The sequence below is a fragment of the Vidua chalybeata genome, chromosome 22 (genome assembly GCF_026979565.1).
Source record: "Vidua chalybeata isolate OUT-0048 chromosome 22, bVidCha1 merged haplotype, whole genome shotgun sequence".
Lineage (NCBI taxonomy): Eukaryota > Metazoa > Chordata > Aves > Passeriformes > Viduidae > Vidua > Vidua chalybeata.
Window position 1 is genome coordinate 165,298 of NC_071551.1, and position 15,778 is coordinate 181,075.

At 52.9% G+C, this 15,778-nt stretch overlaps 2 protein-coding genes across 3 annotated transcripts; one reads left to right on the top strand and one right to left on the bottom strand.

Moving 5' to 3' along the window:
• Positions 1-107: 107 nt before the first annotated feature.
• Positions 108-7,931, bottom strand: P3H1 (prolyl 3-hydroxylase 1). Of its 2 annotated transcripts, XM_053962785.1 has the most exons (15): positions 7,437-7,931; positions 6,894-7,046; positions 6,543-6,732; positions 5,952-6,083; positions 4,008-4,147; positions 3,215-3,304; positions 3,052-3,104; positions 2,568-2,689; positions 2,265-2,392; positions 2,064-2,159; positions 1,800-1,950; positions 1,213-1,330; positions 962-1,037; positions 656-796; positions 108-578 (listed from the first exon to the last, which is right to left on the bottom strand). In XM_053962785.1, the coding sequence occupies exons 1-15, from the start codon at positions 7,929-7,931 to the stop codon at positions 459-461; spliced, it is 2,205 nt and encodes a 734-aa protein (XP_053818760.1). In that variant the 3' UTR covers positions 108-458. The 2 variants fall into 2 exon arrangements, with proteins under 2 accessions (XP_053818760.1, XP_053818761.1); XM_053962786.1 differs by lacking the exons at positions 2,568-2,689; positions 3,052-3,104; positions 3,215-3,304; positions 4,008-4,147.
• Positions 7,930-13,050, top strand: C22H1orf50 (chromosome 22 C1orf50 homolog). The gene is made up of 4 exons (XM_053962787.1): positions 7,930-8,262; positions 9,154-9,240; positions 11,530-11,661; positions 12,326-13,050. The coding sequence occupies exons 1-4, from the start codon at positions 7,930-7,932 to the stop codon at positions 12,515-12,517; spliced, it is 744 nt and encodes a 247-aa protein (XP_053818762.1). The 3' UTR covers positions 12,518-13,050.
• The last annotated feature ends 2,728 nt before the right edge of the window (positions 13,051-15,778 follow it).

Consider the following 15,778-nt stretch of genomic DNA (forward strand, 5'->3'; position numbering starts at 1 on the left):
TACAATACTCCTGGGCAGATGCTTGCCAGGAGGGAAGGTTGTACCCCAACACTGACGACAGCCAAAGGGTGGCACCAGCCTTCAGTCCCCACTCGGAAAGTAACAGCTTAGAAAAAAAATACTTTTATTCACCCATTTTCTGCAGAAGGCACTTAAATAGCTGCAAATTCAGGAAAGGCACACATCTGTACCTGCTGGCACCAGGGCCCCACCCCTAACACAGCATCCCTCCCTTGTCCCCATGTCACCCATCCCTGAGCCTCCATCACAGACCCCAGGTCAGTTCCGCAGAGGGATACGGGATGCTGCAGGGGTAGTACATGGCATTCCCCAAAGCCCCATTCCAACTGGGTTGGGGGCAGAGGGGGTCCTCTATGTTACCCTTATGACTGTGCAGCCCAAAGCCGCAATGCTGACATGACGAGTCCCAGCAGAGATGTCCTGGTCCCGGTAGGATGTCACAGTTCATCCTTCCCCACCACAATGGCAGCTGGTGATTCCTTCTCTGGCTGTGGCTCCAAATCCCCCTCTTCCATGCCGAAAAGCATTTTCACCAGGTCATCTGCCTGCACACGCTCCTATGGGCAGACCCATGGTGGTAAGCATAGCCACTGTCCCACCCAAAAACCCTACGCACTGCCAGGAGGGAGCTTACCCGCTCACTGTGCCGAGGGTCCAGGGTGAACCAGAGGGCAATAGCGCAGCGCTGACCCTTGGTCACAGCTTTCACCCCATGGGGGTTCTCTGAGCCAGAGGAGAAGCCCACGGCACGGCCACACTGCGGCTGGACTTCCGCCTGTCAAGGGTGGGAGACCAGGAGATCTCAGTCAGGGGTGAGTTGGTTCCCCTCAACCCAAGTTCATCTTTTGCAGTGGCTCAGGGGATATTCCCAGGGGACAAGGCCAACAGGCAGGAGCTGGATTTGGTGTTGCAAATGGATCCTTGGAGCTGAGGTACTCACGGTCTCAGTCTTGGCATCCAGCTCAGTGAAGTAGAAAGCGCCTCCTTCAAAGTCCCCATTGAGGTAGAGGATTGCACTAAAGGGAGCAGGGAACAAGTGGAGGTGACAAGTAACCATCACCAGAGCTCCCCAACACCATGGCAAGAGCCAGAAGCAAGAAAGCCCAGGTTTGGTGTCCTCTGACCTTGCTTCTCCTAACTCAGGTGCCACCCTTAGGTGGGGAAGCTGCAGCTGACAGCCACCACCAGTACCTGTAATCCCGGAAAGTGTAGGCTGGGGGTTCCTTCATGCACAGCAGTGCCTCTGCATTGAGAATGCAGTTGTCCACATGCACCTCGTGGCTGTTGTCACTCCTACCTTCTTGCTTCTCTAGGGTAGAACAGGACATGTCAGGACCCCTCTGTGCAAGAAAAGGGTCCATCCCCAAGTATCTTGTGCTTGCAGATGACAAGAGAGTCATGTGTTAGCCTAAAGCACTTCCAGTTGCTGGAATGTGGATCGTGCAAGGCCATTTGGGTGGCACGAAACACTGTTGATTTGTCCCATGGCATTTCCATGGCCCTCCAGGCACAACCTCTCTCAGCACCCATGCCAAAATGCCTCAAAGTGATGAAATCCTGTATGGCATGAAGCCATCTGCCCTGTTAGAGGCAACCAGCAGAGCTGCTGCTCATCTTCCCAAACTGGGCTTAGGGACAAGCTTCCTACACCCTCCTGGGAAGAGGAGTGGGTTAGGGAACAGCAAGGAGGTCTCCAAAGAAAGGTCCAAGACTACACCACTCCAGTTGCTAGAGGAGATCCAAACAGGACAAGACGTGTTCCTCTGGGCCACACTCACCATCAATGGCTGTGCGACACACTAGATGGGAGTAGGAGAAATGGAGTGGGACCTCCAGGCGGAAGTAGGACTCAATCATGTGCCGCACCTTCTCTGTCATGTTGTAGTACAAGTAGGCACTGTGCAGGGGCACCTTGCCCTCCTGGCCCAGCTGTAGAGGACAGACAGGACAGGGACTCAGCCCCAGATGGGCATGGGCAACCATCTCCCCCAAAACTACCCTCCCTTGTCCCCACCGCCTGTTTCTCCACACAGCCACCCAACCTTGAGGGCCTTGAGGACAGTGACGCCATAGAAGGTCTCGCTGGGAGTGTGAGGAGAGGTCTTCCCCCGATAGCCATCTCCAGCCAAGGCAGCTGCCTGCAAAACCCAATTGGTGTTACTGGTCTGATGTGTGAACTGCAGGATGGGACCCCTTGGCATCCTCTACCCATCTCTGCCTGCTCCACCTGTTCTTGCACTCACGTTAGCGAGTCTCTGCAGCTCTCGGCACTCCTCGGCAGAAAGGACTCCATCCACCACGACACGCTGGGAGCCATTCAGGGCCTTGGAGTTCATGGTGACACTGGCTCCTTTGTACACCAAAGGGCCACCTGTGGCACAAATGGGATTGGTGGACGTAGGGAGAGATGCCACCAACTCTGGTGTGGCTGGGGGAAGCTGTGGTCCCTCCACTACTCCTGCTGCCACTCATGTGTGGAGGGACTGTGAGCTGGCAGCAGGGGTCACAAAGGTCTCCATCCCACCTCCCCTCCTGGCCTTCTCCACCTTCTCGGATGAACTTGCTCATGTCGGCAGACTCTTTGGCCTTCTCCTCCACCAGTGTCTCAATCTCCTTCATGAGGTTGCCGATTTCCTCAGAGATGCGTGCTGCTGTCTCCCGCTCCACCCTGGGCATGCGGCAGCCATCAGCACCACCACCCCACTGTCCCCACATCAGAAATCAGGGCCACTAAGACAAGGGCAGGACAAGTTGTCTCAGGTGCTGGTAACAAAGCTGGCACTTAGACTGGAGGGAGTCACTCAATGCGTCCCTCACTCTGAGGTATCTGGGGTGACCTACGCATGCCCATCATCCCATGGGTTGATGGGAAGTAAAGTTCTGCCCTCCAGCAGCCTCTTCCAGTCCCAACATCAAAACTTCCCTGGGCAGAAGCTCTATGCCATGTCCTTTGGCCCAAAGCCCACAGAGGAAGAAGGGTTTGTCCTGTCAGACCCCCATTGGGTGAGCTTGGCTGGGGACAGCACTCACTTCTGTTTCTCTCGCAGTCTTTTTGGTATCACCTCTTCAGGTGTCCATGTGTCCTGCCGCCAGAAGAACAACATCAGGAGCTGGACAAAGATCTGGCCAGGACACAGACCCCTCATTTGCATTCCATCTGGCCACTGCATCACCCTGGTCTCACATCACCCACCGGGTCCACAAAAGGGATGCCAAAGACGTCATAGCTGAAGAAGAGCAGCTCCTTCTCCATCAGACTCTGCTGGTAATATACCTGGATCTCCTGTGGCAAGGGGCAGAGGGATGGGGTGAGATACAGCAGGAGGATTCTGAAAAATCCTGAGTGTGGGTAGGAAGATGCAGGTTTACACCATTCCTGTGATCCTTGCTCCAGACCCACAGCCTGGTTTCCTTCTCCATCTGGCAGCTGGGAAGCAAGTGGCACTCCCCATCCTGTCTGAACTTCCCTGTGGACAAGCCCTGGGGAGATGACAGTTGATCAGAGGCACATGTGTGTCCCTTCTGCAGGAAGCTCTTTAGGAGCAGTTTCCCTTCCCCTACTCCAACTGGTGTGGGGCAGAGACTCCCATCATGCCTGTCACGTCCCAGGCAGGACCTGGCCATCCAAATTTGGCTATTTTGAAGCCAAATCCTCTGCTTTTTAAGCACTTTCACTTTGGTTGTGGAAAAGTGCAACAGAGGTGGCCTCAGATCCTCCTAAAAAGATCGTCCACCTGCCTCTCACAGCCCCTTCTCTCAGGAATGGGTCCATGTGTGCCAGTCAATCAGCTTCACTTGGCCTAAGACATTTTGCCAGTGATGTTTTTCAGCTTTTCAAATACTTTCCAGCTTGTCTGACCTTAAATCCACCCATTCCTGTCCACCTTCAGTAGCTGGCATGGAGGAGACCCTACAGCTTCTGCAAAGGTCCCCAGAGAGGAGAGAAGATGTCCCTCACTGAGCAATTGTCCTATCTGATTGCTCACCTCTCGAGGTTGGATGGGTCTGGCCAGGTTTTCCCCCAGGACGGCAGTGTAATAGGCCAAATTTTGGTTCATCACCTCGTCATGTGGGAAGAAGAGCAAATAGGTTTTGGCACATTCAATGGCTTTTTCATAATTCCCATCTGCAATGAGAAATGGGGCTGTTAATGGCATGTCCAAGGACACTGGAGGCAGAACAAAGACAGATATGGAGGAGAGATGAAGTTCTAAACAGTGTCACCAGTAGAGCAGATCTCCTGGAGCAAGGATAACTGCTGCCACAAAGGCAAAATTCAGACTATATGGTGCTCTCCTGTCTCCAGAAACCATCACAACAGAAACCAGATGTACTTGTACAGCTTGGGTACTTTTCTCACTTGGAAAACGTTACAAAGCCTATTTAGAGGTAGCCAGACCCAACCATTTACTGGCAAACCTGCAGTTTCCAGCCACTGAAGCATCCTACCCCACTTTCATGTGGTCTTTCACGGAATCAATCAGATTGGAAGGGACCACAGTGGGTCATCTGGTCCAACCTCTCTGCTTGAGCAGGATCCTCCGAGAGCATACAGCACAGGACTGTCTCCAGATTGCCTGCAATATCCCCAGTGACAGAGACGTGACAACCTCTCTGGACAATCTCTTCAGTGCTCAGTTGCTGCATACGTCCTCATATCCAGGTGGAACTTCCTAGCCATGAGTTTCTGCCTCTTGTCCTATTGCTCAGCACCACAGAGCAGAGCCTGACTCCATCCTCCAAAACTACCCGCAAATACTGACAAACATTGAAGAGGTCCCCTCACAGCTGTCTCTTCTTGAGGATTTCCATCCTCTTGGACTTCATATTTTTTCTCCTCTTTTTGAAGAAATTCACACAGAAACATTTTATACTTTTCTAAAGAAGTAAATAAAAAATGAAACCAAATCAGGTGTATTTTCCTGGGTTGTAACTCTTCTGCAGTGGGAATGTGCTGCTGTGAATTGAGGCAAGAGGTGGACAGTTGGCGAAGAGGAAAAAAAAAAAAGCCTCTCTTGGCTGTTGTTTCACTTGAAAAGTGAAGCTGCCCAGTAATAAAGCAACGTGGAGAGTGACTGCTGCCAAGCACAGAGAGATCCAAGCTCCTGGAGAATGTTTCAGGCAGGAGGAACATGCCTGTATGAACCTCATGAAGTACAAGGCCTAGTGGAAGGCTCTCCATCAGTATCAGTGAAGATGGGGGGATGGATGGGATTAGAGTACCCCATGGAGAAGGATATGGAAATAATAGCGGATAAAAAATTGCACAGGACCTATCCAGGTGCACTAGCAGCTCAGAACCCCACCCCCCAGGCTGATCCCTGGCAGCATGGGCAACAAGTGAGGGAGGGATTCTGCCCCTCTGCTCCACTCTGGTGGAATGCCACTTGCAGTGCTGCAGCCAGCTCTGGGTTCCCCAGCATAAGGATATGGACTCCTTAGAGTGGGTCCAGAGGAGGCCACAAAAATGGGCAGAGGACTGGAGTCCCTCTGTGAAGAAAGGCTGAGAGAATTTGGCTTGTTGAACCTGGACATGGGAAGGCTCCTGAGAGATCTTGATGGCCTTCCCATACCAAGAGGGGCCACAAGAGAGATGAAGGCAACTTTTTATAGTTTATAAGGTTTATAGTGACAGGACAAGGGGAATTGTCTTAAACTGAAGAAGGGCAGCATTAGGTTGGCCATAAGGAAGGAATTTTCTCTGATGAGAGTGGTGAGGCCCTGGCACAGACTGCCCAGTGTTAAAGACCAGGTTGGATGGGGCTCTAGGAGATCTGAGTGATCAGTGCTAGATGTCCCTTCATCTTCGGTTGGACTGATGAGATTATTTTTGAAGCTCCTTTCCCCACCCAAACCACTCTGAGGATCCATATTTCAGGCAGAGTGCCCAGTGCTGACAACCCCAGAGGATAAGGTGAGGAGCTGCTTACTGTTGTAGTAGGCAAACTGCAGGTAGTTGAAGTGCGAGGGCAGGAAATCCTCCAGAGGCTTCTCCTGGCCGGGCTGTGAGGCCAGTTCTGTGACGCAGCCCTGCTTGCAGCTTAGCACTTGCATGGAGTGATCTGGCAGAGAAAAACACCATGTCACTGCTTACAGTCACCCATGGGCTGATGGGCAGGACACTGAGGGGTATCCAATCTCCTGCTCATACTGGGGTTGTTGCATAGTGGAAAACCCTCAGGGATGGGGGTTGTCCACCTCTGAGTTGATCAGTGTGGGGTTATGGTGCTCTCTCATGACAGACTAGCCATCCTCAGCCTCCCATCACATCCTGGTGACCCTCTCCTGGTCTCTCTTCTGTCTTTCCAAGTTCCTCTGGAATTTGGAGAATTCCTGGGCGTCAGCCCTCGTGCTAAGTGCAGGTAAACACTTCCTGCCACTTACTGGCCACACTTTCCCTAGTGAAAGCTAGGATGGGGTTTCCACTCTTCAGGGACGCCCTACCCCCACCCCAGGTCTTTGTGGACCAACCCCTGAAGAATTGTACTCTTGTGACAGGACCCAGAAGGCATGGCTCCCACCTGTAACGGCCTGGAAAAGGTCTGCATTGTACTCAAGATAGTTGTAGCCCTCGTAGTCATACGGTCCCTCGCAGAGAGCACGGCACTCAGTGTCAGCCACAAAATACTCCTCCAGTGCCTTCTCCAGGTGCAGGATGGCAGCAGCTGGCTGCTCCTCCGTGTAAAACCGGATGCCCAGCTGAAACTCGCTCTGCGGAAGGATGAGAAATGATGAGGGGATCTCAATGTTTCACTCCCCATGATGGATCACAATGCCACAATGGCATCTCATGAGCTCTCTGAGCCAGCAACTGTGGTGTGATTGCCCTGGGTTGCACAGCGGACAGGGGCTTTGGGAGGGGAGGGTCTTACCAGGTGGGGTTTGGCCTCCAGGTCAGTGAAGTCATCCTCGTGGACTCCCACCATGGCCTGGTAGTACTCCAGGTTCTGCCTCATCTCCTGGTGCCCGGGGTTGGCCACGAAGAAGGTGTGAGCAGCCGCCGCTGCCTGCGCCGGCCGGTTCATCTGGGTGGGACGGGGGTGAGACAGCGCGGATCCCACGCGGCGCGGAGCGGACACCCGCCCCCGGGGCATCCCGGCAGCGGGGAGGGAGGGCGGTGACAGGGGCGGCTCCGGCGAGCTCCGACGTGGCACTGGTGGTGGGGGAGCGCGACGGCGGGGGGGGGGGGGGGGGGCAAGGCCAGGACTGCCGGCCGGCAACCCCACTCCGCCGGGGCACACACACCGAACACTCCCGGCGTCCCGGGACCGGGATCGCCACCGGCCGGTTCACCCGGTCCCACCTATCCATCTTCCCGGCCTGATTCCGGGATCGTCCGCGCATCTCGCCCGTCCCAAAACCCGTCGTAGCGGAACACCCGTTCCCCTTTTCCTTCCCCGCCGCTAGTGCCGCACCTTGAAATAGGCGACCTGAAGGTAGTTGTAGGGGCTACGCCGGCCGAACTCCCGGTCCAGCTCCTCGCCCAGGCGGTACCGGGAGGGCGCAGCGGGCCCGCAGCCCCGCAGGCAGGCGGCGCGGCGAAGCAGCGCCCGAAAGAACCACAAGTCCCGGAGCACCGGGTCGGTTTGGGACTCGGTTCCCTCCGCCGGCTCCGCTATGGCGTTGGCGCAGCGCAGGCGGCACCGCACCAGGCGGGAGCGCACGGCGGCCCGCGCCCGCAGCGCCCTCTCCATCTGCAGCACTACGGTGGGCCAGTCCCCCCGCGCGTACGCCTCGGCACCGGCGGCGAACAGCGCGTCCGGGGACTGGGCGGGCAACGGCGGGTCGCCCGGTGCTAGGGTCGGGACCGGGACCTGGACCGGTTCCGGTGGCGTGGCCGCCCGCGCCAGCAGCGCCATCAGCAACGCCGGCAGCAGCAACAGCAGAAGAGGCAGCGGCGACAGCGCCATGTCCGAACGGCGGCCGAACCGCGGCACCACACGCCCCGGGCACGGCGCGATACGAACTCCGCCCCCTCCGACCCGCCCGCCGGCCAATCAGAGACAGCAGAGCCCCGCCATGGCCGCACCCCTCACTGTGCGTGCTGACGCCTCGGCGGAAACCTCTCCACCGGGCGGAAGCGGTGGGTCGTGGCTGCCGATGGCGGAGGGCGGCGCGGAGCCTGGGGACGAGGGCCCCGGCCCTGGCCCCGGGCTGGCCCTGGTCGAGGGCAGCGCCGGCCGCGCCGGCCGCGTCGGGGAGCCCGGGGACCTAGTGGCCCTGGCCCAGCAGGTGCAGCAGGTGAGGGCCGGGTCCCAGCGGCGGGGCAGCGGGGGCAGGGCTGGGCTCGCTGTCCACTGCCTCCCGGACGTCTCCCGGGCCTTCTCAGGCGGCGGCGGCCTTGGTGCCTCCCAACGCGTCCCGCTGCTCTTCGGTCGCCCTGGCAGCCTCCTGGTGTGTCCTGTGCTGTTTCCCACAATTTCTCACTGTCCCCTCCCAGTATGTTGCAGTGCCCTGCCAATATCTTCCCGAGTTCCCATGTTGTTGGTGTCTCCAGAACCTCCCATTACACTTCAGTACTTCCCACTGTGCCTTGCTGCCCCACAGTGATTCTTAGAGCATCCCACTTAAGTCCCATCCCAGTATGCTGTGCTGCCTCCCAGTATGTCCCACTATATATAGTTCACAGCAGCATGTACAGATGCCTCCCACTACCATCCTCCTAGTCCATTCTAGCACCCCTGATATGTCCTATGACTCCTTCAGTGATTCCCAGTCCATCCTGCCTCTCAGTCCACCCCAGTTTTTCCTGATCTGTTCTACTGGTCCTCCCAGTGCGCTCCAGTATGTTATACTGTAACCCCAGTGCCTCAGAGTACATCGTACTGATCTCTGGTGATGTGTCCCAGAGCTTCTCAGTTCATCTAAATGCTTAGTGTATGTCCTACTGCCTCCCTGTGTATTGCACTACCTCCCAGTCCAACCCACTGCCTCCCAGTATGTCCTACTGCTCCCTCTCACTGCCCCTCAGCCTATCCAGACAGCTCCTGGTCCTTGCTCCTGCCTGGGGGTGCCAGGACAGCTCCTGCGCCCTCCAACTGTTGGTGCCTTGAGCTTGACCATAGGTGGCTCAGCACAGTCCAAAGGGCTGTGGTTCTTCCTGTTCTGACCAGCCCTGATTTTCTCTCCCAGGCCAATGACTTTGTCCGAGCAAATGCCTGCAACAAACTGACAGTCATAGCTGAGCAGATCCGGCACCTGCAGGAGCAGGCGCGGAAGGTGAGTAAGGATGGGCAGAAGGCTCATTGCCTTGTCTTGGGAGATGAGCATCTGCTGCAGCTGCTGAGCATTTGGGGAGAGCTGTGGCCTGTGTGTGAGTTGGGGCCAGGAGCTGAGCAGAGGAGATTTAGTGGAAAAATAAGGAGGTTTATTGTCCAGTGTCAAGGGGGATGGGGGAGGGTTGATTTTTGTGCTTTCCCTGCGTCCTCAGCAAACCAGGAAGGACTTTGTGAATAAAGTAGGGGAGCAAGGGTGGCTGGTGTAAAACAGCTTGCAGGTATCAGGACAGAGAGAGATGACTCTGGTTTTGGGACAGGTGACTTGTGTGCACTGCGCTCTTGGAAGGATCTGATGATGATGTGGCCCTAGCTGGATCTGAGGCCCTGGGATAAAGTGGTGCGCTTCAATGGGTTCCTCTGTGAGCAACTAGCACTTTTGAGGCCTGGAGCACAATCACTATGATACCTGACAACAGAGGCAAAGGATGGGTCTTTGTATGGAAATCTAGGGACAGTTTATTGAGCTTCTAAGGGAATCCAGGAACAAACTTGGATTGAGGGCACAGGTTTTATATGGTGAAAAAGGGGCGGATCTCAGGGTCAAGGTCCAATGGGAACAGGTGAAAATGGTGCAGAGGCGGGGCAGCCAACCAGGGGAACCAGTAGGGTAACAGAGGTGGAACACGGCCTCGGACTGGGACCAATGGGGATCAGGAGAGGGGAGAACATTCTAGGAAATATGGTGAAGAGGGAGCTGAACTGGGGTGGAGCGACTGTACGAACCAATGGAAATTAAGACATTAACATGTGCCTGCAAAAGCCTATGGGAGTGAGGCACTTCTCACCTTAATCTAAGAGGGGTGTTTCTCCTTGCCTGCTTCTGCATCCCGAAGCTTAAAGGGTGATAGCCCTAGTGGTTGGCTCTCAGGCCTCCGTACTGGGAAAGATGAGTTCTCTACCTAATGGTAAGCTTGGTTTGCATGTTTATTCTGATTCATTTGCTGGAGTGGGTGGTCCCAGGAGTACACAGCAGGGCTTGGCTGTGTTCATCAGTCCAGCCTTCCAATCTTACGAGTAAAATCAGGAGCCAGAGTGGGGAAGGATCTGCCAGTCATTGCAACTGACCCACTGCCATTGAGGCCATAACATCATGTAATCATTAACTGGTGGAGCTGTAGCAGTCAGGTGGTGGAACTGGGAAGATGAATTCTCCTTTGTTTGGTGCCCCCACCTGGTTTTAACAGGAAGGCCTGTCTTAGGTTGCAAATGCAAGTTGTAGCTGGGGGTGTGTATTCAATTACCATCTGTTAGAGGTGGGGCAGTTATCTCCTGTTAATTGGGTCACCTGTTAAAACCAGGTGGGGCAGTTTTCTTTATCTCTTCTATGACCCATCTTCCCTCTGGGGAGATATCTTCTGGCAATGGGCCATTGAGTGTCACTGCATGAGTGATAAAATTACATCATCCCATTGGGAGAAGCTCCACCCAGGGGAGGAGCTAAGCATTCCTACCTGAATATAATCTGACATTTGGAAGACCACAGTCAGCCTTTTCCCACTGGGTTCCCAGTGAAGCAGCTTTTTTTTCCACTGGATTCCCAGTGGAAGACCAGGCCCATCTACACCACCACTGGACCTTCAGAGGAAAACTACATCCTTCTACAGGATCACTGCTTCAACAGAACCACATTTGTCATTCCAGGAGGACTGCAGCCATTATTTAATCAGACTGCTACCAACAGCCTGACCAACAGGGTGTCAGGTCATATTTCTGATTCTGTCAGTGTTGTTTTGTATTACTGCATTTTTATTTTTATTCTTTTCCTAATAAAGAACTATTATTCCTACTCCTGTATCTTTGCCTGAGAGCCCCCTTAATTTCAAAATCATAATAATTTGGAGGGATGAGGCTTACATTTTCCATTTCAATAGAGGCTCCTGCCTTTCTCAGCAGATTCCTGTATTTTCAAACCAAGACAAGACCCCAGTCCAGCAGCTGTGTGTGGAAATGAGGAGTAAGCCCAGCATGTGGTGGCGTCAAGTGTAGAGGTGAATCTGGGGTGAGATGCAGAGGTATCTCCACCTCTGTGGAGAGGTTCTCTTAAGTCCTACTGATAGGGAAGAATTGAAAAAAACTTGATCTCTTTGGAAAGCATCTCTTCCTGTGTGCCAGGGAGATCAAGGCCTCGTGACCCATAGGTCAAGTGATGTGCCTTGGGCTATGGCTGAGAGGCAATAGCATGTTGTCATGTTATTTCAAGTGTAAAGATGTTAACTTTTGTGTATTCCAGGTCTTGGATGAAGCTAACAGGGATGCTGATCTGAACCATGTGGCCTGCAACCTTGTGAAGAAGCCAGGAAATGTTTACTACATGTACAGGCGGGAGAGTGGGCAGCGGTATTTCTCCATCCTGTCTCCTAAGGTGGGTGATTACAGGCCATGAAGAAGCAGGGAGGGGAAAAAAGTAATGTTTCTGGTGCTTGGGAACATATGGACCTCAGGCAAAAGCACCAGCTTGATGGGGATATTTGTTTGTCCCTACTCAGGTTTGGTGTTTGCCCTTGCTCTTGGTTCATCTGCTGGGGCCAGAGCCATTTTATGGAGTTCTCTGGCTCTTGATGGAGAATGGCAAGAAGCCCTTTGGGTCATGGACCTGAATATTGTCTTTTGGTACCTGTGGTTCTTTGTCTGAAAGTAAAGAACTGACAACATGCCCTGAGCCTTCCCTGGCTGGTGTGGCTGCCTGGCAGGATGGTCTCTTCAGGTACTTCAGCCCAGGAACTGAGTTTGCCTGCAGCTGAAGGGATGGTCTTGGAGATCTCTTCCTTCCAGACTACCTATTTTCTTACATGCAGGGTGAAGGCTTCAGGGCAGGTCAGGGAGATCTTGTGTCCACAAGCCTTCCTCTATCAGCAGTGGTGGTGCTCGACCTGATCTTGGACTTGGGGTAGCTGAACCTATTTTTAGGTTAGGAAATGGTATGGTCATGTAGCTGGGACTGCTTCAAAGGTAGTAGGGCTGAAGGACAGCACAGCCCACCTCCAAGGGAAACTGAACACTGATGGAACCTCTCTTTTCTCCACCAGGAATGGGGTACCACTCCCCATGAATTTCTTGGCGCCTATAAGCTCCAGCATGACATGTCCTGGACTCCGTTTGAGGACATAGAGAGACGAGATGCTGAAATAACTGTCCTGGAGAAGCTGCTGAGCCATCCGGCAGCACTGCCCCTGTGCATGGAGCCCAACTTCCAGGGCCTGACCAAGTCACACAAGTGACCACACAGGACCCCCTGAGCAGAGTCCCTGAGTGAGGGGACACAGTACCTGTACGCTGCCAAAGGCAGGGTGGAAAGAGACCAAGAAACAAAAATGCTGATTGCTTTTGTGCTTTAAAGAGACTAATTCTGAATTCAGCCTTACTGGATTTTCTAGTAATTCAATAATTGACTTCATTGACCTATGCCAAGCTGTAGCAAGAGGCAGGTGATACCAGGAGGTGTGAGTTCCAAGAGTGCTCGGAGCAAAAAGCAGAAATGCTTGGGATAGATGTGCTAATACTGTAAAATAATATCTCCTATCTGCCTGGCTCTGGTGTACCTCCCTGTGAAATGCATCAGGTAATGATCTCAGGGCTGGATTTTCCCCCTTATTAAAATGCACATTTAGAGAGCTCTGTGGTCTGGGAAGAGTAGTCAAAAGCCTGTGCAAAGGGTCTGCTGTGATTCTTCTGGTCTCTGTCCTAGCTGGTCTGAATCCCTGAGCTGGGAACATGAAGCTTTTCTCTGGAAAGAGCATCCTCAAAAGTGCCATGCAGGCTTCAGGTGTTCTCCAGATGATGTGTGTTTCACATCCTCATGCATTCCCCCTTGGATTTGAGTGCATGAGCTGCTAGGTAGAGGCAGGATACCGGATGACTTTATGCCAGAGCAGTGGGGAGAGTACAATAAATCAACTATGATCTCACATGTACCACCAAGACAGGCCCTGTGTTCTTCCTGCATGGCAAAAATACCTTTAGTTTTGCCAGGAAGACTTAGTGGCATGTGGAGCTGGTAGGATACCTCCAGCATGTTTTTTTCCACCTAGGAAAACTAGGGAGAAGTAAAGATCAGAGCTGCTGAGGAGATATCCTCCCTCTGCCCAGCCACACAGGGCTTCTTCAGGAATTTCTGTGAGGAACCAAAGTTGGAATTTGTTGTCAGAGAGGATGTCCAGGTTGGATCCTGGTATGTAACATTAGATCTGGTCGGATTCTCCCATACTTGCTCACTTTTCTGACATGACAAGACGATCTTGTATGCTACTCCAGGCATTGCATGTAGACAATCACCTTGCCATCTCCATGGGCAACATGAGAGTGTTGGGGACCACTTGTAGGAGCTGAATTCTGACCCTGGGGTCTGGGCCAGCTATGGATGGAATTGGTGCTTCTTGGTGGAGCCTGACTGTGAGGGCATCTGCAAAAATGAGACCCTTGGGGACCAGCACTGTCACTGTGTTTTGCCATTGCTGGAGTTTATTCCCCCTTTGCAGGACACAGCCTTACCTCAAGTCTCTAGCATCCCTCTGTCCTCATCCCCACACACTGGGAGTTGCCTTGGGAAATGCTCAAGGCTGCTGGCAGTGACAGTTCCACATGGGAAGAGCTGTCTCCTGCTGGTGTTACAGAAGATTGGAAGGTTTGGGGCAGCTCCCTAGCCCAGGATTTTTTTCGTCCCAGATTTTCTTCTCTTAGCTCTGTCCAGTGCAGTAGCTCACCTACATCCCAGCATGGCTGAGCCTCTGTTTGGCAGAAACCTTGGATTCAATATGGGACATTTTTTCTCAATATCTTTCCTCACTTGGAGCACAAGGGCATATTAACAGCAATTTGTTATTAGTAGTAGTAGTATTAGACCAGGCTATAATTAATTCCTTTACAAGTTACAGGTGCTGAATTTGACAGGGTTTTTCTCTGCTTGTTTCACCGCCTTGAGTCTGATTTTACTGCATGCTATTATATCTTAACTTGGAAGGGAGAAAGTTAATTACTGCATGGACTTTGTGTGGTGCTAATTACAGCAACACCAGATTTTCATGTGTGTTGATTTATGTTCCTCTGGGACGTGAGGATTCCTGCCCTGGTTTTATCTGTTTCCATCATTAATATCTGTACCGTGGTATGCACAAGAGGATTGGGGGATGTTATGTGTGTCCAGCAGACACCCCTGGCTCTCCATACCCCACAAGTCACCAGTGTTCTGCAGTTCCTCTAGGCACTGTCAAGTCTTTCTCTAGGATTTGCCCCCAAAAAGCAAAACCACTATGGCTTTGTATGAAAAGACAAAGGAGGCCTCAAGAGACAGGACATTGAGGTGATGAGCTCATAGTCATGCTCAGTGTTCTTGGCGCTGTGGGAAGTGGGGAATGAGGCTGGTGCAGGGAGCAGTTGATGGAAAGGGGGAACCATTCCCTCAATACTGCTTATGCACTGTTGGGATGTAATTAAAGCCAAAGAACCGAGGCATCATCAGAAATATTGGAAGGTGCTCTAGAGCCAAAACAACACATAATCTGGAACACAGACAAGGATTAAGCTGGTTGAGGTGGAGACTCCTGTGATGCTTGCGGCGAGGATGAGTTTCTGGAGGAATGATGAGATGGTGCTGTGTGGGAGACCCCAGGGTCTCTCCAGGTTCTTGATCTCATCCACTTTGCTCAGCCTCTACCCAGCTGGTGCCTTTGTGCTAGACAGGGCAGGGATTTAATTGAAAATTATCTGGAAGACACAGTGAGACACTGATATCCATTCATGATTTCATCTTAAAAATTCTTTTGAGAATGTTCCTCTTCCTTTGCTCTTTTGTGAGTGCTCAGGGCAGCAATGAGCATATTTGGAAGGCACTGGCTCTTTCCAAAATCCCCAGGGATGTCGAATATTTGCAGAAGGCACAGATATGCTTCTGACACCATTGCATTGGGCAGAGTGGGTTTTGTTCTGTCTTTGGCCATGCAGATGAACCAGGGCTCATTTAAGAAGTCCAACACAAAGATGCTCCGAGGGTTTGACCCATTCCAGGTGCTCTCCAGAGCCAGTGTTTGGTGACTTGAAGCTGCTGGCACTAGTACTTGCAGCTCTTTCCAGCTTTTAAAATTTGAATTACTCTGAAGTTTTCTGTTTCAGGCCAGATTCTTGTTTTGCTTCTCAAAGTAGTCGTGCCTGGAGGTTTTCTTTCTTGCCTCTTGTTCCTGAACGATGGGGGTGGTTGCCGTAAGTGCCCACTGCTCTGGGGTGTAATCTCCCAGCCACGAGGAGTGTCCCAACAGGAGGAACTGTGGATCTTTGGCCCTTTTTATGTTAGCTTCAGGTCCAGGGAGAAAAGAAAAAAAAACCAAAAAAACACGAAAAAACCCAAAACAAAACAAAAAAACCCCACCAAAAACCAAAACCAAACAAAGCCAGAGGGAGTTCCGGCGCTCCCCAGGCGAGCCCCACATCGGGCAGGCCGTGCCCGCGCGCCCCCTGCCGGTCCATGCAGCGCGCTGCGAGCAGCGGCG